The sequence below is a fragment of the Hyla sarda genome, chromosome 1 (genome assembly GCF_029499605.1).
Source record: "Hyla sarda isolate aHylSar1 chromosome 1, aHylSar1.hap1, whole genome shotgun sequence".
In the NCBI taxonomy this organism is placed as follows: Eukaryota; Metazoa; Chordata; class Amphibia; order Anura; family Hylidae; genus Hyla; species Hyla sarda.
Genome location: NC_079189.1, coordinates 268,814,807 through 268,840,026, shown reverse-complemented (window position 1 = coordinate 268,840,026; position 25,220 = coordinate 268,814,807). Strand labels below are relative to the sequence as shown.

The 25,220-nt window shown below is 43.4% G+C and overlaps 1 protein-coding gene across 2 annotated transcripts in view; it reads right to left on the bottom strand.

Moving 5' to 3' along the window:
* CHAF1A (chromatin assembly factor 1 subunit A) overlaps window positions 1–25,220 on the bottom strand; it is a 413,519-nt gene that overhangs the window by 1,176 nt on the left and 387,123 nt on the right. For both annotated transcript variants that reach the window (XM_056572104.1, XM_056572113.1), the window contains exon 13: window positions 8,942–9,038. In XM_056572104.1, coding sequence (XP_056428079.1) covers window positions 8,942–9,038 — 97 coding nt within the window. The remainder of the gene's footprint in view (window positions 1–8,941; window positions 9,039–25,220) is intronic.

Genomic DNA, 25,220 nt, shown 5'->3' with positions numbered 1-25,220 from the left:
GTTCATGGATAAGGTGATTGTCAGCACCACTCCACCTGTGGGGTCACATCACTCAAAGGCTGGATCCTGTCCAGAGGTCAGCAGGCATGCAGCAGATGCAGCAGACTATCCGGTGCTTGTGTGTAACAGCAAGGATAATGCAATATCTAGTAGAAGATGAATGACACGGCACTCTGGAAACTCCATGCAACCTGCAGCTTTATTGACGGGGTACACGAGGATGCACGAACCAACAGACAGCGTAGTTGTTTCGCGTCATTATGATGCTTTATCAAGGTGAGCTGGGGAGGAGGGCGGTACCATCCATTAACCCTTCGTGCAAACAAAAACTAATATAACAGTGCTATGTACTGAATAATAAAAAATACATATACATATAAATCATATGCAAATAGTTTTCAAAAATGGCAGCATGACACATATATCCAGCATGAAGACAACTTTACAGAAAGGCTGACAGATCATTTCTGTCATTGAGTCCCAGACTGCTGGTGGCTCCAATCCGGATTATCCACCTAGCCTCCGCCTGGAGTAACCTGGTATGTCTGTTCAAGCTGCTCTCAGAATTGTGAATACGTTGTAATCCTACGAAACTGACTCCCATTGTGACTGTCAATCGTGTGTGATAAAGCGGGACATCCTTTACCTGTATGGATAGAATAAAAATGTACATGTATCCTATGGAATAATGGGCGGATAGTCTAACCGATGTAAAATAACAGGCAGGGGCACATAATGGCATAAACAGTGAAATCAGATCTAAAGGTTATGAAATCTTTCACCGCGTGATTGACAGGACCCAAGCGGACACAGCGGGATGTGTCCAAATGCTGACAAAATGAGCAATGTTTGCAGCGAAAGTTGCCCTGGGGCAAGCCCCGCTGCAACCAATTCACATTAGTGGAAGAGATGCGTTTTTTTACGAGTGCGTTCCGTAAATTTCGTGTCCTACAGAACGAAATCAGGGGGCTTTGATTTGTCAGTTCTAATAAATCCCTATCCGTTTGAAGGATATGCCAGTTCTTGTTGATGCTCTGTTTTATTAAATCGGCCACGGGATTAAATTCAAATGAAAAAATAACTAGTTTGATTGGTGTTTTCTTATTGCGTTTTCTGGCCCCAAAGATCAATTCTTGCCATTCCTGAGTTCTAGCCCTGTGAAAAGCCTGTTGGATTGAAGAGTCCGGATACCCCCTCTCCCTTAATTTATCCATAAGGACACAGGACTGTTCAATGAAGATGGCAACATCAGAATTGTTCCTGCGTAACCTTAAGAACTGACAATATGGCAAGGCTTTAGTCAGATGTGAGGGGTGATAGCTAGTGTAAGCCAGTAAGGAATTTGTCGCCGTGGGTTTCTGATAGCCGCTCACCTTTATTATACCTAGCTGTAAGGATAATTCTAAATCAAGAAACTGGACCCTATCGCGCCCAAACTTGGCCGTAAATTCCATATTTACATAATTGACAATGATATATTCTAAGAAGGCAAAAAACTGAGATTCGGTGCCTGTCCATACTATCAGCACGTCATCTATACTTGGTATACTGGTTACCCGGTCCATAGACGACGCTTTCTTAGGGATTTATTAGAACCGACAAATCAACGCCCCCTGATTTCGTTACGTAGGACAAGAAATTTACAGGACGCACTCGTAAACAACCGCATCTCGTCCACTTATGTGAATTGGTTGCAGCGGGGCTTGCTACAGAGCAACTTTCGCTGCAAACATTGCTCATTTTGTCAGCATTTGACACATCCCGCTGTGTCCGCTTGGGTCCTGTCAATCACGTGGTGAAAGATTTCATAACCTGTAGGTCTAATTTCACTGTTTATGCCATTATGTGCCCCTGCCTGTTATTTTACATCCCATAATTCCATAGGATACGTGTACACGCTTTATCACACACATGATTGACAGTCACAATGGGGACACAGCGGGAGTCCGTTTCGTAGGATTACAACTAGAGATGAGCGAACTTACAGTAAATTCGATTCGTCACGAACTTCTCGGCTCGGCAGTTGATGTATTATCCTGCGTAAATTAGTTCAGCCTTCAGGTGCTCCGGTGGGCTGGAAAAGGTGGATACATTCCTAGGAAAGAGTCTCCTAGGACTGTATCCACCTTTTCCAGCCCACCGGAGCACCTGAAAGCTGAACTAATTTATGCAGGAAAAGTCATCAACTGCTGAGCCGAGAAGTTCGTGACGAATCGAATTTACTGTAAGTTCGCTCATCTCTAATTACAACGTATTCACAATTCTGAGAGCAGCTTGGATAGACATACCAGGTTACTCCAGGCGGAGGCTAGGTGGATAATCCGGACTGGAGCCACCGGCAGTTTGGGACTCAATTACAGAAATGATCTGTCAGCCTTTCTGTAAAGGCTGGATATCTGTAAAGGCTGGATATCTGTGTCATGCTGCCATTTTTGTAAACTATTTGCATGTGATTTATGTGTTTATGTATTTTTTATTATTCAGTACATAGCACTGTTATATTAGTTTCTTTGCACGAAGGGTTAATGGACGGTACAGCCCTCCTCCCAGCTCACCTTGACGCGAAACAACTGCGCTGTCTGTTGGTTTATGCATCCTCGTGTACCCCGCTCCTAGCAATAAAGCTGCAGGTAGCATGATGTTTCCAGAGTGCCGTGTCATTCATCTTCTATTAGATAAGTAACATGTGTGCCAAATTTCATGTTAATATCTTTAGCCGTTTGGACGTGATGCTGGAACATACACACACACACATTGAGATATATATATTAAACATTTTTATAACACGCGTATTAGAAAGAGTTGAAGGTGTAGAGGAAAGTCGGGGCAGCACCACTGCTAGTGTTGCTTTAAATCCACATAGCTATCAATTAACAAAAAGGTAGTCTGGACATGGGGTGCATTAAATGAAAGAAAAACACTGTCCTTTATATATATAAAAAATGTAGAAAAACATTAGCACTACAGCCGAAGCAGAGCGCAGTTTTTAACAGCAACAAGCCTTGTTTTGTGGTCTTTCCGCTTCCTTGTTGCCTCACGGTTGGATAGTCCACAAAGATCTTTAACAAAAAATTTAGGGTCCTGTATCCAAAGGGGGAGGATCCGATTCCTACTCCAGGAGTACGGTGGAAAAGTAAAATATACTGAAAAATATATACATTATTCACAATATTAACCCCTTAAGGACCAAGCCCATTTTAACCTTAAGGACCAGGCCAATTTTATTTTTGCGTTTTCGTTTTTCCCTCCTCGCCTTCTAAAATCCATAACTTTTATATTTCCATCTACAGACCGATATAAGGGCCTGTTATTTGCGTAACCAATTTTACTTTGTAATGAACCCTCTCATTTTACCATAAAAAGTACCATCATTTTGCACATTTTGGAGGGTTTTATTTTCACACTGTACACTTTACGGTAAAAATTACACATGTTCTTTATTCTGTGGGTCAATACGATTAAAATGATACCCATGGCTAGATACATTTATATTTTTGTACCGCTTAAAAAAAAATCTAAAACTTTTTGTACAAAATAAGTAATCTAAAAATCTCCCTATTTTGACCACCTATAACTTTTTCATTTTTCCGTATATAGGGCGGTATGAGGGCTCAATTTTTACGCTGTCATCTGTACTTTTTATCGATACCACATATATAAACCTTTTAGATAATTTTTTACTTAATTTTTTGGGAATAAAATGTGACTTTGGACTTTATTTTTTACGTTTACGCCGTTCACCGTACGGGATCATTAACATAATATTTTGACAGTTCGGACATTTACGCACGCGACGATACCAAATATTTATGAAAAAAACTATTGTTTATGCTTTTTGGGGGTAAAATGGGAGAAACTGACAATTTTTATTGGGGAGGGGATTATCGTATTTTTCGCTCCATAAGATGCACTTTTTCTCCCCCAAAAGTGGGAAGGAAATGTCTGTGCGTCTTATGGAGCGAATGTGTGTGCCGATACCTGGCATTTGCATAGTATCGGGGACTTGTTTAATGTCCCAGATACCAAGGCCGATACCTGCAGCAGTGCCCCGCTCTGCCATCCGCATTACCGTTCTGCTGTCCGCATCAAGGCGTCCTATGGAGGAACATGCGACACACGTCACTCTACCTCCTCCCCTGCGCGCAGCGTAACGCTACGGAGGAAGGAGGAGTGACGTGTATGTCACATGCTCCTCCATAGGAGGCTATGTGCGGACGGCAGAACGGGGATGCAGACAACAGAACGGGGCAGCGGAGCGGCAACCACAGGTGAGCAACTGCCGTGGGGGCACTGTCTACAAGGGGGGGGGGCACTGTCTACAAGGGGGGCTGCTCTTTACAAGGGGGGCCTGCTGTTTTTTTTTCTTGTTCTCCTCTAAAACCTAGGAGCGTCTTATGGAGCAAAAAACTGTATACTTTTTTTTTACACTTTTTATGTCCCCATAGGAGACTGACTATAGCAATCATTTGATTGCTAATACTGTTCAATGCTATGCATAGGGCATAGCACTGATCTGTATTATCAGCAATCTTCTGCTCTGGTCTGCTCGATCTCAGACCAGAGCAGGAGAGTGCGGGGACCGCCGTCTGCCATTACAGATGATCGGATCGCTGCGGGTGATCCAATCATCTATATTAACATGTGCATTGCCGCATATGCCGTGATCTGTACTGATCACGGCATCTGAGGGGTAAATGGCGGCCATTACCTGCGGGTTACCAGCTGCTGCTTGCAGCCGGAACCTGCCGTGTATGAAGCGAGCACCGTTAAGATGTTCGCGGTCATACACAGGACGTAAATGTACATCCTGGTGCGCTAAGTACCGCCACACCAGGACGTACATTTATGTCCGTGGCCATTAAGGGGTTAAAAACATCAGTCCATACAGGTCAAAAATTATATAAATACGTTCCTGTAGTTCAAGCCAAGGATACCCAGCGCTGCAGTGCACATGATCCACTGGGACTCCCTTTGCCTTAGGGTCTGTTCTCTCTCTGTATAAGCAGCAGTCACTCCCTCCAAGCCAAAAGAAGGAAGTAAGTTCCCATCGCTTTTATGTTTTTCTTTCAAGTGTTCTGTGAGTCTTGCCGACCCCAATCCAGTTATTAGGGAATGTTTATGTTTCCTTAAAAAGGGAAAACAAACGTCTCTTAGTAGAGCAGATGTAAAAGAAGCTACATAGGCATTGAATGGCATAAATAACCCATTCGGATCTACAACAAGTAGTCGTTCACAGCAATTTCCGTCCCCCTAGTCTGAAGAAAGACCCTCTCTTGGGGACTATGGGCACATATTCTGCATCTATAATTCCCTTTTAGATTGTTACAGGCCAGCCACATTTTGATGATTTTTCTGTGTGCAGTGTGGATGACATGAAGATATTTTTCAGACTATTATTTTAAACATTTCAGGTGTTCTCTTAGGGACACTTGTATGCCTTTTTTTGTGTCTGACTTTTTTTTTCCTGGACTTAAAAACTAGCTTCTTGCTAGTGACATTCCTAGTTTTCATTAATGCCTTGTCCAGCATTTCTTTTGGGTAGCCTCGCACAAAGAAGCATCGATTTAATTCAAGAGCTTGTTCTTCAAAATTCTCCTTATTGTTAATTTTCTTAAACCTGTGGGTGATTTCTGGAGAAATGAAGATAATTTGTTGCAGTTTTCTTACGGAAACCCTTTCATCAGTGAAGTGCCCTGGTTCACAATTTCCACATCTAGAAATTCAACTTTTTCATTGGAGAAATGACTTGTAATCTAAATTTTTAGATAATCTAGGAAGGCGTCAACCCATTCTTTACTGCCGTCCCATGCAATTAACACTTCATCAATGAATCTGGCATATGTTTTTATGTGCTTTATGAAAGGGTTAGTAGAACTGTAAATCATCTTTTGTTCTAATGCAGCTAGGAAAAGGTTGGTGAAAGCGCATGCCACCAGTGTGTCAATTGCCATCCCAGACCTCTGTGTGTACCTCGCCTCAGATATTGCTCAGTATTAATTCAAGACCTTCAGTGACAAATCCTACAACGTTCTCACTTTTTCCTGCAATTCTCAGAAAATCACCCGGACCCCCAATTTTTCGGGTATCTTGGTAACCAATGGTAACCAAACTGTACCCTTTTCCCACTGAAGATTTTACAATTGCAAAAAGTTTTTCTTATCTTTCAAAAATGAGGGGACATTGGATAATAGGGGTCTCAGTAACCAGTCAAGGTACTTCAATAAATGCTCCAATGGTGACCCTATTCCTGTCACTATAGGTCTTCCAGGTGGCACAACCAAACTCTTGTGGGTCTTAGGCAAAATGTACCACTGTTTTTTTTTTAAATCAGATTTGGTATAAGTTTTTCCGCTATCTTTTTACTTATGCCTACTTCCACATTTTAATGTAGGAAAGTATGTACGGTAATTTGGACACAATTTTAGTGGTTGGGTCAGTTGTAAGCGGGGCATATACGTCTATTTTTTAACTGTGTGTGTGCTTCTGTGACATTTTTCTGACATCACAACCACACTGCCCCCCTAGTAATTATAAAAAGGTGCGCTCCTAGTGCAGAGAACTTTGGTAATTGAATGCCCCTTTAAGGTATAAATTTCCAGCTTTCCAGATCTAGTTGTGCTGTGGGCACTACACCGTAGTGTGCATGTAGAATTGCAATGGCATAGGAGGTCAGCTGGCCGCGGCTTCCTTCACAAGTGGCTCAAGGTCACTTAAGCAGTGGAGTAAAAACAGGTTTTGCCAGGCGCTTCTCTTGTAAACAGTCCAGACCACAGGATAAGTGTGCAGGGAAGAACAGTCAAATTTATTTGTATCACTACAGATAAATTCGACTGTTCTTCCTTGCACACATCCTGTGTGGTCTGGACTGTTATTTACAATAGGAGAAGTGCCTGGCAAAATCCTGTTTTTATGGACCTGATCTGCCTGCCACTTCTACACGGCCCCCCTTATTTTATGATCAAATCTTTACGGGATTTTAACCACTTTTATGGTGTCCATTTAGGATGTCAGCCGTCAGACGTAACTCCGTCCTCCGTCAGGTGAAACGATGTCCCGCCTCCTTCCTTGGGCCAATATCTGTCAGGCGTCAGCCGCAACTCCCTCCTTTGTAATCCTAAAGTCTCTCATCCGAAACTCTGTCATCCCTCCGACGAGAAACTTTCCTGCCGAGTAGCAGAGCCGAGTCAGTGTCTGCTCTCTGCTATACGGGCTCTGCTGTACAAGCTATTCAATGTCGGCTTTGCTATACAGACTCTGTAGCACATGTAGATTCTGTAGCGCATGTAGATTCTGTAGTATACACATGAAAGTTTCACAGTTTCGACTCTACTATACATGCTGTGCAGAGTCTGCTCTGCGGCAGGAAGTTGCGTCTGAGGGAGAATCGTCTGAGGCATGACAGTGTTTTGGATGAGGGAGGATGGAGTTGTGGCTGAAGGCGATTGGTTCGAGGGAGGAGGCGGGACGCAGTTTCCCCTGATGGAGGACGGAGTTATGTCTGACTGATGATGTCCTAAGATGGACACCGTACACTTTAATGCTCTCTGTTATTATTTTGACAGATTACAGTGATTTGAAGGATACAGCAACGCCTTCACTTCTCTATTCACCTATACTGAGAATATATCCAGGCTGCTTCCTGGTTGGACATGTGGGGTAAATGAGGAATGGTTGCGCCTGCAATTCATCTCTTCACTTCTCCAGCAATCACCCACAACATACAAAGAGATCGTTGCCTTTCAGCTTGTTCCTCAGGCTTAGGAAAATTAATAATGAGCATTTTGAAGAACAAGCTCTTGAATTAAAACACCTCTTTGTGCGAGGCCACCCTAAAGAAGTGCTGGATGAGGCATTAATGAACACTGTCATTCGCTCACCGCTAGTATTTAAGTCCAGGAAAAAGAAAAAATTTTAATGGTGAAAGATTTGTTTTTTCATTTCAGTTTAATTCTGTGAGATCCTCATGTCAGACACTATAAAAAAAAAAACCATACAGAACAACTGGCACATTTTGGAAAGGGACCCTGTTTTATAAGAAGTGGCTATAAGAAAACCTTTGATAACGTTTGGATGGAGTGACAATTTGAAAAATACCTTAGTGTCATCCACGCTGCGCACGGAAATATCAAAAAATTTGCTGGTGTGCAACAATCTAAAAGGGAATTGTGCCCATTGTCCCCAACTAAAGAGAGGGTATTTCTTCACACTAGGGGGCACGGAAATTGTTAACGACTTTGTTGCAGATCCGAATGGGTTATTTATGCCATTCAATGCCCAAGTAACTTCTTTTATATCGGCTCTACTAAGATGTTTGTTTTCCCGTTTTAGGGAACACAAACGTTCCCTAATAACTGGATTGGTATCGTCAAGACTCATCTAGCACATGAAAGAAAAACAAAAGTGATGGGAACTTACTCACCTTTTTTGGCTTGGAGAGCGTGACGGCTGACTATACAGAGTGAAAACAGACCCTAAAGGCAAAAGGGAGTCCCAGTGGATCATGCGCACTGAAGCGCTGCGTATCCTCGGCTTGAACGACAGAAACAAAATCACTGTATTTCTATAGTGTTTGACCTGTATGCGCTGATGTTTTTAATGTTGTAAATAATGTATGTATTTTTCAGTATAATTTACTTTTGTACCATACTCCTTGAATATGAAATGGATCCCCCGTATGGATACAGGATCCTTGATTTCCTGTTTAAGATCTTCCAGGAGTATCCAACAGTGAGGCCAGAGGAAGCGGAAAGACTGCAGTTGTTGCAGTTACTGTGCTCTGCTTCGGCTGGGCGTTTTATTCTCCCTTCCATAGCCAGAGGCAGGTGGATTTTAATGAAGAACCAATAAAAGTAAAATGTATGGTGAGTGCTAAAATGCTTTTCTACAGATGCGTATATTAAAAAGTGTTTATTTTTAATGATTAAAAACATTAAAAAAGCACCTTTTTCAATTTCGTCCACAATTGAACCATCTTCATCATCGTCATCATCTTCATCCTCTTCAGTGTCTGCTTGAAAGCCATCTGATTCCAGTGTTATCTATACCATTATAATAACAGTTTAGTTTTTCATTTTAAAATTTACACACCAAATCACTTTCATTTTCAATTGACATCACTGTAGGAGGAGCAGGAGGTTTTAAAATCTGCTAATTTCTTTTAAAAGCATGCCATACCGGTTGACCTGCTTATAAACGAAGACAGCCCCTTTAATCATTTAACTGCTGACTAATATCAAGTTTTATTTTTTTCCCCAATTAATTATCTTTTCCCCCCCAAAAAATAAATGGAACCCATTACCCAGAAAATGCTATGTATTCTATCAGTATCATATTACAAAGCAAGAGTAACTGGGCACATTAACATAACTTTTTGGGAAATTATTTAGTGAAACTTGACATTTATTGATTGAAATCTCCGCTTTTACAATGCTTACGAGTGTAGTTTGAGTAATTATATCATTTAGCAACACTGGCCACTGGACTCCTAAGAACATAAAGAGCAGAGATTTTATTCAATAACAAATTAAGGCTGAAATTCCATGCCCGGAAAATCAATTGGTGCTATAACCACGCAGACATGCCTCATCCCTATTGCAGAAATGCAGTTACCAAGGCACATGTTCATTCTTTTGGTTGAGGATAAGAAAAAAAGGACCTTGCTTAGACGCTGTTGTTGTAGTATCAAAGGAACCAAATCCAATCTCAGGAAAGTAGTGATGTTAAATCAAAGCAGTTTTATTGGAAATCGCAACAAACAAAATAGCTACAGAATGTATAAAATTAGAGGTAAAAACTCCTTCAGATCAGTAGACATGTCTTACAAGCAATGCAGGTATATAAGAGGTAGAATATAGTGTCAATTACACTGGGAGGAGACTTGAGGACAAGCTAAAAGCATTAACGCCTTAAGGAGCGTTTTTCTGTTTTTGTACTTTGTTTCTTCCTCCTTACCTTTCAATTTTGCACCTACAGACCCATATGATGGCTTGTTTTTTGCGACACCAATTCTACTTTGTAATTACATCAGTCATTTCCCCCAAAAATCAACGGTGAAACAAAAAAAATAATGTTTGCAGGACAAAAAAAAAAAAGCCATTTTCTAACTTTTGGGGGCTTCCATGTCTATGCAGTGCATTTTTTGGTAAAAATGACACCTTATTCTGTAGGTCCATATGATTAAAATGATACCCTACTTATATAGGTTTGATTTTGTTTTCCTTTTAGTAAAAATCATAACTACATGCACGAAAATTAATAGGTTTAAAAATGTCCTCTTCTGACCCCTATAACAATTTTTTAATTTTTCTGCATACAGGGCGGAATGGGGGCTAATCTTTGGCGCCGTGATCTGAAGTTTTTAATGGTACCTTGCTTTTTATTCATTTTTTTAATGGTATAAAAAGTGACCAAAAATATGGTATTTTGGACTTTGGAATTTATGTGTATGCCATTGATCGTGCGGTTTAATTTGTATATTTTTATAGTTCAGACATTTACACACGAGGCGATACCACAAGTTTATATTTACATTGTGTTTTTTTTTAAATGGGCGATTCAAACTTTTATTAGGGAAGGTGGTTAAATCACATTTATAATTATTATCTATTTTTTTACACTTTTTTTGCACAGTTATAGCCCCCATAGGGGACTATAACATGCAAAAGTCTGATTGCAGACACTGATCAATGCTATGCCATAGCATTGCATTTATCAGTGTTATTGGCACTCCACTGCTCCTGCCTGGATCTCAGGCATGGAGCAGTGAATCGGCAATCGGACAACGAGGAGGCAGGTAGGGACCCTCCTTGTGTCCTAAAAGCTGATCGAGACACCGCGGTGGTCCCGATCGGCCCGACTGAGCTCCCAGGAATGCTTTTTTTAGCCACAGGTCTCGGCTATCATTAGCCGATGGTGCCGACCCGATATGACCACGTGACCCCGTGTTATATCGCGGGAGCAGGACGTACAGGTTTAATACAAAAAATAAATAAATACATTCATAAATATTAATATGGATATTTCAAAATAGATACTAGGTATGGCTAAGGCCAAAGTAATTACCACTGGCATTAAAACTGAAGCACTGGACACCGTACTAGAGGTGGAACTCGTAGCAGTAAACCGATCAGTGCTGTTCCTGAAACGATCGCATCCTAGCTGAGGCGGCTGTTAAAACACATCACTATGACTGGTCATGTGACCGTATCGGACCAATGGCTGTACGGAGGCAGAGTTGCCGGCTGTTCCATACACAGCGCTGGTGCTGAAGAGAAAGGAATCGCTGTCTTATGCTGGAGGCTTACAGAGCGGCACCACATCAAATAACAGAATAAAAACAGTAATCCTAACAGAAAATATCACATATATAATAATTATCAATTGATTAAGTGGAGTTTTAGGGTTACTTGCCAACACAGGGTAAAATAATAGTAGCTTGGTGATCCAGTTATTAGGAAGAGCAAATAAAAACAAGTATACAATAGTGGAGCCGATATTGACAAAAAAAATAATCAAAAATTATAATAGATAATAACTGTAGTATAACTTAGGCTTCTTTCACACTGTGAAATAGTTCCGTTTAGGAACTTCCGTCACCAGTTCCGTCACTATATTGGCGAAACCCGGCCGTTACAAAACCCCTGACGGCCGTGACTAAATTGCATTGCAGCCTATGGGGTTTTGTAACTGCCCGCTTGCACCCGTATATGCCCGTAATTCATTACTGGCGTTATACAGTGATGGGACATCGTGGCAGAAAAATTACTGCAATGCAATTTAGTCACGCCCGTCAGGGGTTTTGTAACGGCCGGGTTACGCCGATATAGTAACGGAACTATTTCACAGTGTGAAAGCAGCCTAACATAGATGAAGGTTACCATACTGTAAGAGGACACGTCCTAGCAACAGCCTCAGCTAGAAAGCAATTGTTTCAGTGACAGTACTGATCTGTTTACTGCTACTAGTTCAGCCTCCAATCCAGTGCTTCAGTTTTAAGTGCCAGTGATAATATTACTTTGGCAGTAGCCATACCTAGTATATTTTGAAATATTTAATACTAATAATACTTCCATAAACAATAATATAAATATTTAATTAGCCTAAGCATTTTTTTTTTTCTAATTATCCCCTATAAAGGGGTCCAGGTCCATTGAGGTAACGCACTAGGTGCCCCCTGCTGGTCTCCCTTTTTTTCTACATTTCCACACATTCTTTTGGTTGAAACCAGAATCTTCACTGGCATGGTGCAGCAGAATCACATTAAAAACAGTGGTGGCTGCTGTTACACCAGAATATCTGAGCAGAATTTCTGTCTGAAATTCTGTTGTGTGAATGGGTCTCTCAGAGGCCATCGCATGTCGATGTCAGCATCAACATACGATGCTTTTATATGTCGGGGCCATCGCATTAACTGCTATCCGACAGCGCAAAGTGCTTAAGATGCTGTCGGATAGCAGTTTAAGCATCGCGGGCAGGTTCACTTACCTATTCCCGCTGCTCTGGGTCCACTTCGCGATCCTACAGCGTCTTCTGCATCTTCTCCAGGGTCAGGGCCTCGCTTTCCGTTATTATGTCACTACGCACGCCGCGCTGGCACAGCAGCGTAATAACGTCACCAGAAAGCGAGGCCCGGACCCTGCAGAAGATGCGGAAGAAGCCGGAGGATCGCAAAGGACACACCGGAGCAGCGGGACAGCATCGGGAGCGGTGAGGACCTGGTCCGGAGCGGCGGGGACAGGTGAGTACAGCTTCCTATACTTAACAGTGCACGGATCCCTCAACATACGATGGATTCGACAAACGATGGGTCGTTTGGAACGAATTACCTTCGTATGTTGAGGGACCACTGTATATACTCACTGGCCACTTTATTAGCTACATCTGTTCAATTGCTTGTCAACATCTATAGCTATTTAGCCAATCACAATGCCAGCAAAGGGGTACTCCACTGGAAAATATATATATTTTTTTAAATCAACTGGTGCCAGAATTGTTAATTACCATTTCAAAATCTTAACCCTTCCAGTACTTATCAGTAGCCTCCAGCTCTTGCAAATCTACAGACAAAGAATGTGTGGTCATGCTGGGAGTTGTCGTTTTGCAACAGCCAAAGGCAACACTGCAGCTCCAGCTGGTGCAATGCATGCTTGAACAGTCAAAGCTTTCTCTGACTCCTGAATGAAAAAGCTAATCAGACATTCAGGAGTCAGTGAAAGCTGAATGACACACAATGACAGCTATGTTGATTTGCATCCAGCCTCGCTAGGAACAGATAGAAAATGTATGCATAAAAACTACTGTGCAGTGATTTGCAGACTGCCAGGCTGCTCCCAGACTCAGAGCAGATGAGTCATCCACAGTGAGGGAGAGAGATTGACACTCCCCCTCCACAAGGCAAGAACACAAAGCAAGTGAGCAACATATAAATGCTATTAGTTAGGGATATATAGGTCCTGGATACATAAAAATGATATGTACATGATCAGGATTAGGTAAGGAGTAACATCAGTTTTATATCCTTTTCATAGAAATCATGGCTTATAAAATCACGGCTTTGTCTAAGCTGAAGCACAGGCATGGACAAAGTCCAATAAGTGAGGGTTGGCTAGTACTCCTCTGTTCTCTCTCCTGTCTGGACAAGAGCACTGAGGAGCACTATCAGACAGGTGAGAGCACAGAGGAGTGCTAGCCTACCCTCACTTATTGGACTTTGTCCAAGCTGAAGCACAGGCATGGACAAAGCCATGATTTAATAAGCCATGATTTCTACAAAAGGAAATAACAGTTTCCTATGAAGTATATTAGAAAGGTTAATGTTTTACCAAGATGTACAACATATAAAAAGTTTATCTGGCATTTTGTGTCCTTTTAGCGGAATGGAACATTTTGCTCCAGATTTTCCACAGCTTATTTTACTACAAATTGACTTAAATGGGAAGCAAAATCTGCCTGTGTGAAGATGATGTACCTTAATACCTAAACAAAGCTGTGTCTTTCAGTGGTTTGGCTGGCATGACACACCATTTTCTTGAAAAGGTCACTTTACTGTAGATATTAAAACATGATTGGGCTATACGTTGTGGCAGAACCTAATTATGGCAGCTCAGCTTCTGTTAACTTGCACAAGAGCTGAACTGCAGAAATACACCAACCAAATACAGCAATGTTCACAGTGTATAGTGTGGTGGCCAAAAAGCTGTTTGGCTGCCGATCACTGATTGATGAGAAAACCACTTTCAAGTGGTACTCGGGTGCTAATCTGTGGATAAGGGATAAGCGTCTAATCATGGGAGGTCCCGACGATGGGATACATGGATGGACATGTCTACTATTGCTCCGTGCAGTGGTTGACAGTAAGCTGTGCATAGAGATAGCCAGGGTGGCAGGAGATGTGGGTCTGACTGCTGGGATTACGTGGATAGGAGTTAAGATGTTCTGCACCAAGTACCTCTTTAAGTCTATATAAACCCATTCACTGACATAACTAATTATAGCTTTAGGATCACTTAACATGCACCTTTGGCCGCTGCATGCAGATGTGGTTTTGTCCGCATGAGAATCTCAATTTAGTACATGTCTGAGCCCACTCCCCGGAAGTGAACCAACAGTTTTTGAGCCAAAGACCGAAGTGTTTAGTCTAAAGGGGCGACACGCCTTCTTTACCATGAGAACTGTGAACTTATGGAACAGTCTACCTCAGGAACTGGTCACAGCAGGAAAAATGAATAGCTTTAAAACAGGATTAGATACATTCCTGGAACAAAATAACATTAATGCTTATGAAGAAATATAAAATCCCATCCCTTTCCCAATATCGCGCCACACCCCTACCCCTTAATTCCCTGGTTGAACTTGATGGACATATGTCTTTTTTCGACCGTACTAACTATGTAACTATGTTTAAAAAAAAGTAATGGGAATATAATAAAAGGATTAATACCTACACTTCCTGCCAGATACATTTCTGGCTTTGGGTCAAAAACCCAGGGGCCTGCGAGTCACCGTGAGCAGTGTATTTCGAAATCGCGACTGCTCCGCAATGTCAGAGTACAGTGCAAGTGTGCTCTGACTCGCAGGCCCATGTGGCTACTCATAGCAGGGGTGGGGGTGGGGGGGGGGGGGGTGGGTGTAATTGTTGTGGTAACAGCTGGAGGCACACTATGTATCGCATTTTACCCTGAGGATCAGTTTCGTGTGACCCTACCCTTAAGGAGTTTTCCTGGGAAGTAAAAACGTACGACCACTTTAATAAAAGGTAGTTACCATTATCAACTAAATCCCATTCATATTGCAGCTATATAATTCTACAGGTTCATGATAGGACATATGTCCTAAATCAACCTTTACAATGTTAAAAAAATATTCGCTATCTGTTACAAAAAAGTGCACAGTGAAGTCAAGACACAAAAGGCAGAACACTTCCTAAAATAGACAGTTGTCAGCAGAGTACACTGTGGTCAGACAGAAAGGAAATTCAAAAAGAAAACAACTTCCTGTGGAGCATACAGCAGCTGATAAGTACTGAAAGGGTAAGAATAGAAGTCATTTACAAATCTGTTTAACATTCTGGAACCAGGTAATTTAAATAAAAACATTTTTTTCCAGGGGAGTACCCCCTTAGGTACATTAATTTAATATATCTAGCTACACTGTCTTCCCCTTCTATATTGTTGTTTCCCTACCCCCTGCCCCCCAGTTCCTAGTTTAAAAACTCCTCCACCCTTCTAGCCAACTTCTCCCCAAGCACAGCTGCACCCTTCCCACTGAAGTGCAGCCCATCCCTACGGTAGAGCCTGTAACTGACCGAGAAGTCGACCAAGTTTTCCATGACCCCAAACCCCAACATACTGTTCAGTGATCCCGGTCTGTGACAGCTCACCCTGTCTGTCCCCCACTACCAGCACCTATCTGGCCTGCCCTCCTTTCCCCCTTACTGGACAGACACCCCCCGGCAGTCAGAGGCAATGCTTGTTCAAGGATTGCAAACATTGAGCAAGATGTACACCTGACCACAATGTCAAACATGGAGGACATCTTGGTAATGAGGAAAGCACAAAAAGGCAAAAAAAAGTTACAAAATTTGATCTCTAAACTCCCTGAATCTAAAGTCGCTTAATTCTAAGTCACACATCGTATTCAGACACGCACTTAGTAGGAAGACAGGCACTTGCAAGCAAGCTCACAGACTCTCTCCCTTTGTTCACTTTTAAAGTTAACCAAAAAGCCTCTTCTCCCTTGCAGAATCAGCCTGGAAATAAATGCAAAGGGGTTGGATGCCCACAAATCCCAAATCTGCCCGAAGACTCATCAAAGCTCTCCCAGCCAAGCTCCGGAATAAAATGGGGAGGCTGGTGCAGGATGGAACTCTAATAACATGGTCGCCTTTATTCTAATTTCTCTGCATGGGTTCCTCCCCCTACTGACATGTTACTTTCTCTCCCTTATGGGGGTAGGGCTAGATGTTGCTTTGTTTCTATTTTTAGTTTGCTATAGGTAACGTTTATTTGCTCTGAGGGCTGGTGCAAGGATGTTTGCCACCTCAGGCAAAAACTAATTGTGCTGCCCCCTTGACCCTTCCATTGTCTCCGCCCTTTGACACGCCACACCTTACTACTGGGGTGACAAATAACAAACCCTGTCCTTATGTAACCTCCTCACTACTGGGGTGACATACTGTAAGAGAGCCCTTTCCCAAGAAATCTCCTTAATACTGGGGTGACACATATACCATGATCACCAAGGTCTGAAAGATCTCCCAGCGTGTGGTAGATTTTGCGTAGTATCTGTTCCTATCGGTTTTACTGATTCCGTTAATTGTTGAGGCAGACTGTTGCTCTCGCTTTGTGGGTAGCTGCCCGATCCAAAGAAAGGAGAGGCGGGTGACTGTCAATGCGGGACCAAAACACCCCTGGCAAGGACATCTCAACATTCCTGAGGCGCTTCTGCACTGAGGAGAAGGAGCCCTCCCACATATTGAATCGCCTTGGATTCTGGACTGGCAAGTGGACCATGGTCATCAGACACCACAAAGACCCTTTCTCTCAAGATAGACTACAGCACCTGCCATAGACCTTCTCCTTGGGCAACTCCTCTGGACATTTTCTATCCAGACATGCCGCAGACTTGCAGGAAATGTGGCAGGAAAGGCCATGAATCTAAGGACTGTAAGGAAGACACCCGTAGGTTTTGTCGAGTGACAGGACACACTAATGGAATGCTTGAAGACCAAGACCTGCAACCTCTTTGGACAAGCGGCCCACAGCTATAAGGACTACCCCCAAAGGGAAAGAACATAGGCATCTGTGGCAGTGAAAGCTCCGAAGCCAGCCCCAGCTCAGGAGCCAGGAGCGCAGAAGGCTAAGGACAAAGTAGCTAAGAAGGAGGGTAAGAAGGCAAAAGCCACCAACCCCTACCCCTCTGCCCCGGTCTCCCTCACCGAGGAGACAGCCTTCCAATCTCCCCCTCCCCCCACACTGAATTCAGAGCCTCACACCCCCTGTCCAACTCTGCCTCCTTTATATCCGGGCCCAGCAGCACCTAACACAAACCCCCATCCCCTCCAGCTGGTGGTGCTCTCTCTTTGGAGGAATTGCCTCTGCTTCCACCACCAGGTTCAAGGCAGAGGAAACGAAAAGGACAGGACAATGCAGAGTCCTACAAGAGGATAATTGAGGTTTGCGAAAATCCCCTGCCTTCGGACAAAGGGGAGAAGATGGAGCAGGCCACTGCACAATCAATGGAGGACCTGCTTGATGATCCAGGCCCAGAAACTGCTCGACATGCTACCAAATCCAGTTCGTGGAAAGGTGTCTTGAAGAACCACAGGAGCTGATAGATAGGTTAAGATGTCAGATTGTGCTTACCTTTTTAGACTCTCAGAGGTGTGATGTTTACATGCTGCAGGAATGCGTCTTGCCCCCTTCTAGGTCTTACCATAACCTGGCCAGGAAGTGGTTTCATTACCCTTCCTACTGGACTGGTAAGTGGTGACTGCAGGTCTGCGGGGGTGGCCATCCTGCTTAGGAAACGTTGCACTTTATTCCGTTCAGGAGCTCGTCTGTGGCAGACTTCTTTTCGCAGAGAGCTCCTGGGTGGGTGAGCCCGTGCAGCGCATCAACGGGTATGCCTCCCCTGAAGAGGGTGTCTACCTGTAGGTGCTCCGGACCTGGCTTGCCACCACTAGGGCAGTAGTGTTGGGTGGTGCACTCAACTGCCCCATTGAAGTGGATGGGCACAGTTCTGGCATCCAAGCTGATCTCTGTGACAGAGGCATCTTTGCAGGACATTATTCAGTCCTATTGGGAATGGCTCTGTAAACTCCACGTGGAACGGCCCCGATGGCTCACTCCATTCTTGGATAAACTTCATCTTCACTTAGAGAACGTCATCTGTGTAACTACTCTCAATGGTCCAATGGTTCTTCAATGGCCAAAGGGCTATTTGATTTCAGGGGACTATGGGCCATGGTTTCCCACCTGGCCAAGGCTCCAGGAAGTTGAATTGTTCCCTGGTGGCATAGGGCGAGGTCAAGGAGGTACTAGCAATTTGTGGGAGTATGTTAAAGTCAAATTTTGTTGTTTCGTTCAAGCAAAAGGCAAACAGGTGTGTGAGAAGAAGTGGGACTTTAGGAGACTGCAAGAGCTGCATAGGTTAGGCTGGGATGCCAGGGAAGAGACAAAAAAAAAAATTATAAAAAAAAACACTTGAAGAGGCACTTTGAAGAGGAATCCAAGCAAATTATCTTTTGTTCCAAGGTGGAGAACCTGGAAAAGGGTGAGAAGTGTAAGTATTTCAGGAAGCTCCATGCTAGCCACCCGCCCTTGACAGAGCTGCGAGATGAGACGCAGATGTGGGCGAGCAAGGAGGTGGTGATGGGGTCATCACTGACTTCTACCACCCCTTCTTTACGCCCCCAAGTCATCTGAACCTGAAACAGCCGAGAGGTTCCTGTCAGGTATAACTAACGTTGTTGATCCTACAGATTCCACGGCCATGGACGATCCCTTGACAGTGGGGGAGCTGCTCTCTGATGCTAAATTCTTCAAGCTGGGCAGTGACAGTCTCCTGGCCCGGCTCTATGTAGAGTGGGAAACTGATCTGTCTAGACCTTTTTGAGATGTATGAGGTGGGGGCAGAATGCTTCAGTCATTGAGGGAAGGGATGATCACTATCTTGTATAAGCAGAAGGGAGAGAGATGTGACTTGAAATATTGGCATCCCATCGCTCTTGAATGTGGAATACAAGATCCTCGCCAAGGTGCTGGCCAACAGGCTGAAGTCTGTCATAGGCCAGATTGTCTGCCCAGACAAGACATGTGGCTTTTCCAGTCGCAGGATCACGAAAAGCCCTGCCCTTGTGAGAAACAGGTCCATTACAACCCTGGACCGCTGTGCCCGTATCGCCCTGGTCAATCTGGGTCAGGACAGTGTTTCTCACAAATTCACAGGCAGGGCGTTGCACAAGATGGGCCTGGGGAAGAGGTTTTGCTCATTTGTTAAGGATATGTATTTTGACAAATGCATCATGGTGCTGGTGAATGGCTGGAAGATTGACCAATCCTCTCTGGGGTAAGACAAGGTTGCCCACTTTCACCTCTTTTTGTTCGAGATTTTCGCAGAGTCTATCTGGCCGAATGGAGAGATCAGATGGATCACTGCACCAGGACCAGATCTCTATGGGGATGTTGTCTGGTTTTTGATGAAGAACCAGCTGGAGGGACTGAAGTCCAACCTGTGGAGGCCAAAGACCATCTACAAGCTCATGCGAGTTAAGGTCTTTTTGGAGCTTCTTCCAGGACTCCCAGAGGCAGACACTGTTTGGCCAATGTGGCTTCTGCGCAGCTAACCAATGGACATAAGGACTTGCTGTGGATGGTCATTAAGGGAGGACCATCTCTTGGGTCGTTCATGCATGCCCGCGACCTGTGTAGAACCCGGTACTGCCCCGGTGCCCCTTTGTGGAGGAAACATCTTTGCACATCTTTTGGCAGTACCCTTTTGCTCAGGGTCTGTTGGATGCCCTGGAACCTGAACTCAGACTATGTACCCCGAAACTGCCTATTTGGTTCTTTACGGTCTGTTACCTGGGGTCCATGACGTGGAGGCCATCCAGGAGGCCTGTCTTTGCTATGTATTGCACTGTCATGCTTTGTGTGATTGTAATTTATTGTATGACTTGTAATGACTGAACGAACAATTAAGCTCTTTCAAGAACGGACACCCTTCCTATGTAATCTACTTACTACTAGGGTGACACACCAAGAAACCCTATCCTCTTCAAATCACTTAACATGAGTATTTTATTTATTTATTTATTTTTAAGTGTGTCACCCCAGTAGTAATTATCTTAATAAAGGAGTGACACTGAGGTGGATATTTCTTCACACAGAACAAGACAGTAGGGAATGTGCAGATAACATGTGACCTCCACTCCAGCTCAGCCCCGCCTCCTCCATATGGCATCCCTTTATCTGCTTCGGTGGAATGTCCCTGGGTTTGGGGAATCCCGCTAAACGATGCTTTGTTTAATTCGGGGAGACAGTTTCATCTTGCTATTTCTCACAGAGACCTATCTGACTGATGACGCTACCTCCTTTCTTCATTGAGCATTGGTGGGTCACTCATTTCACTCTACCTTCTCCTCTCATGCGAGAGGAGTTAGTGTCTTAGTGCATAAAGGTATAACCACACGAGGAACCCCTCTTTTCCCTGCGATTGGTCGGTCAGGAGCACCGAGTGACGGTGGCGATCCGGGCGGCGGAGTGATGTGGCGGCAGCGATCTGGGTGAGTGGCCTCAAAGATCTGGAGGACCAGTTTGGGGACCACTGTGCAGTGGTCTCCAAACTGCGGCCCTCTAGATCTTGCATAACTACAACTCCCAGCATGTACAAACAGCTGGAGGCACGCAACTACAACTTCCAGCATGCGCACAGCTGTTTCATAACTACTACTCTCAGCATGCCCTTCGGCTATCAGTACATGCTGGGAGCGTGAGTTTTGCAACAGCTGGAGGCACACTGGTTGGAAAACACTAAGTTAGGTAACACAACCTAACAATGATTTCCATCAGTGTGCCTCCAGCTGTTGCAAAACTCAAACTCCCATCATGCACAGTGTCAGTGCATGCTTAGAGTGGTAGTTTTGCAACATCTGGAAGTTTGCGCACAGTGAGAGTGTACAGGGTACATTCACAGTGATTTTCCCGCCGCAAGTTTGAGTTGCAGCAAATTTTCCGCAGCAGCCCAAACGCCCAGCTGTGAAGTTGCTGTGAACCCCTGCCCGTGTGAATGTACCCTAGAAACACTACACAAAATAAACAGTAAAATACTACATATACACATACCCTTACACAGCTCACACCCCAATAAAAAATTAAAAACGTCTCGTACGCCACGGTTTCCAAAACAGAGCCTCCGGCTGTTGCAAAACGAATCCCAGCATTGCCGGACAGCCACTGACTGTCTGTCCAGTCATGCTGGGTGTTTTGCAACCGCTGGAGGCACCCTGTTTGGGAAACACTACCGTAGGGTATATTTGGTGGCATAGGCAAACGCCATGCTTGCATCCGGGTCCACCTCCATGCAAATCCCTAATTCAGGCCTCAAATGCGCACTCTCACTCTGGAGCCCTGTCATATTTCACCCCATATGGGGTATTTCCGTACTCTGGAGAAATGGTGGAGTAAGGAAATACCCCATATATGTATGTAAAATGCTCTGCTTTTGGAGAGAGAATTTGGCTGGAATTAAAGGCCATGTGTGTTTACAAAGCCCCCATGCTGCCAGAACAGTGGACACCCCCCCACATGTGACCCCATTTTGGAAAAATACACCAGTCACAGAAAGAAAAAAGGGTTGCAGTGAGCATTTACACCCCACAGGTGTCCAACAGATTTTTTTTTTTTTTTTTTTTTAACAGTGATCTGTGAAAATGAAAATTATTCTCATTTGCACAGCCCACTGTTCCAAAGATCTGTGAAATGCCAGTGGGGTATAAATAATCACTCCACCCCTTATTACATTCTGTGAGGGGAGTTGTTTCTGAAATGGGGTCAACTGTTCTGGCAGCACCGTGGCTGGCCTCATTCCAACCAAATTCTCTCTCCAAAAGCCCAATGACGTTCATTCTCTTCTGAGCCCTGTAGTACGCCCGCACCAACATGTGAGGTATTTCCATACTCAGAGGAAATGGTGTTCAAAATCTGGGGGGCTCTTTCTCCTACTACTCCTTATGAAAATAAAAATTTTGGGGTAACACCAGCATTTTAGTGAAAAAATAAAAATCCGGCGCTGCGGGCGACGACGTCGTGCGGCAGAAGAGGCACCTGGATCCTATGGAAGCCGGTAAGTTGCCTAGCAACATCTGGAGGGCTACAGTCTGAGACCATTATGGTAACCTGTAGCCCTCCAGAAGTTGCAAAACTACAACTCCCAGCATGCTCAGACAGCTGTTTGGGCATGCTGGAATATGTAGTTTTGCAACAGCTGGAGGACTGCAGTTTGAGACCATTATACAATGGTCTCTAAACTGTATCCCTCCAGATCTTGCAAAACTACAACTCCTAGCATGCCCAAACAGCTGTTTGCTGTCTGGGCATGCTGGGATTTTTTAGTTTGGCAACATCTGGAGGGTCACAGTTTGGAGATCACTGTGCAGTGGTCTATAAACTGTAGCCCTCCAGATGTTGCAAAACTGCAAATCCCAGCATGCCCAAACAGCAAACAGCTGTCTCAGCATGCTGGGAGTTGTAGTTAATTACCTCCAGCTGTTGCATAACTACATCTCCCAGCATGCCCTTCGGCGATAAGTACATGCTGGTAGTTGTAGTTTAGCAACAGTTGGAGGCACAATGGTTGGAAAAAACTGAGTTAGGTAACAGAACCTAACTGAAGGTTTTCCAACCAGTGTGCCTCCAGCTGTTGCAAAAGTACAACTCCCAGCATGCACAGTCTGTCAGTACATGCTGGGAGTTGTAGTTTTGAAACAGCTAGAGGTTTGCCCCTACATTCACACGGGCAGGTTTACAGTAAGTTTCCTGCTTCAAGTTTGGGCTGCGGCAAATTTTTCTCCGCCGCGCAAACTCCTAGCGGGAAACTCACCGTAACACGCCAGTGTGAATGTACCCTAAAAACACTACACTAACACATAATAAAGGGTAAAACACTACATATACACCCCCTTACACTGCGCCCCCCCCCTCAACAAAAATGAAAAACATATTGTACGGCAGCGTTTCCAAAACGGAGCCTCCAGCTGTTGCAAAACAACAACTCCCAGCATTTCTGGACAGCCACTGACTGCCCCTGAAAAATTTAGATTTTTGAAAATTGTGAAAAATTTGAAAATTGCTGCTTAACTTTGAAGCCCTCTGATGTCTTCCAAAAGTAAAAACCTGTCAACTTTATGATGCAAATATAAAGTAGACATTGTATATGCGAAACAATATATAATTTATTTGGAATGTCTATTTTCCTTACAAGCAGAGAGCTTCAAAGTTCGAAAAATGCTACATTTTTCATCAAATTGAAAAATGCTACATTTTTCATCAAATTTTTGAATTTTTTCACCAAGAAATGATGCAAGTGTCGACTGAAATTTACCACTACCATAAAGTAGAATAGGTCACGAAAAAACAATCTCGGAATCAAATTTATAAGTAAAAGCATCCCAGAGTTATTAATGCTTAAAGTGACAGTGGTCAGATTTGCAAAAAATGCTCCCGTCCCCAAGGGGTTAAGGTAAGCGACAATTTGTTTTCTCTTTTTTTTTTGCAGCCCGGGAAGGAAGGAATAGTCTGCACCGGACATCTCCGTTAAGGTCAAAATAGTCTTTGGGCCTTAAAAGGGGTTAAGGCCCTATCTATAGCTACCGAGGGGAGCTTTATTTGTTCCCAGTTAAATTTGTAACACACTAATCCCCAGGGCCGAAGCCCTGAGTAAAAAATACCCCTCTAATTCCTACACCTAAAATATAACCTTTATTATTGCTTTTAAAAGTAATAACACCCTGAACCAATTTTATGATAACCAATACTATGACAGAGTAACAGTAATGTAACATAGTTCATAAAGTTGAAAAAAAGACCAGAGTCCAGCAAGTTCAACCTATAACCCTCATGAGTCCCTACTGAGTTGATCCAGAGGAAGGCCAAAAAAAAAAAATATATATATATCATACTCTAGGTAAAAATTCCTTCCAGACTCCAAATTTGGCATCAGAATAGATCCCTGGATCAACCTTCTGTCCCTATAGATCTAGAATCCATAACGTGTAATATTATCCAAAAATACATCCAGACCCCTTTTAAATTCTTTTACAGAGTTCACCATGACCACCTCCTCAGGCAGAGAATTCTACATTCTCACTGCGCTTATAGAAAATAATCTGTCTGTGCTGATGTAGAAACAGTCTTTCCTCTAAATGTAGAGGATGCTCCCTTGTTATAGATACAGTCCTGGGTATAAATAGATCATGGGAGAGATCTCTGTACGGTCCCCTGATATATTTATACATAGTTATTAGGTCTCCCCTAAGCCTTCTTTTTTCTAAACTAAATAACCCTAATTCTGATAATCTTTCTGGGTACTGTAGTCCTCCCATTCCCCGTAATACCCTGGTTGCCCGTCCTTGAACCCTCTCCAGCTCCACTATATCTTTCTTGTACACTGGTGCCCAGTAATGTACACAGTGGTCTGACTAGCGATTTGTACAGCGGTAGAATTATTTCCTTGTCGTGGGCATCTATGCCCCTATTGATACACCCCATGACTTTATTTGCCTTGGTAGCAGCTAAATTTACTGTTAACTAAGACTCCCAAGTCCTTTTCCATGTCAGTCGTCCCAAGTGTTCTCCCATTTAACCCCTTAAGGACCCAGGGTTTTTCCATTTTTGCACTTTTTTTTTCCTCCTTACCTTTAAAAAAATCATAAATTATTTCAATTTTGCACCTAAAAATCCATATTATGGCTTATTTTTTGCGCCACCAATTCTACTTTGTAATGACAGTCATTTTACCCAAAAACAGAAAAAAAATCATTGTGCGACAAAATTGAAGAAAAAACACTATTTTGCAACTTTTGGGGGCTTCCATTTGTACACAGTACATTTTCGTTAATATAACACCTTTTTATTCTGTACGGCCATTTGATTAAAATTATAGGTTTGATTTTTTCGTACTTCTGAAAAGAATCATAACTACACGCAGGAAAATGCATTCGTTTA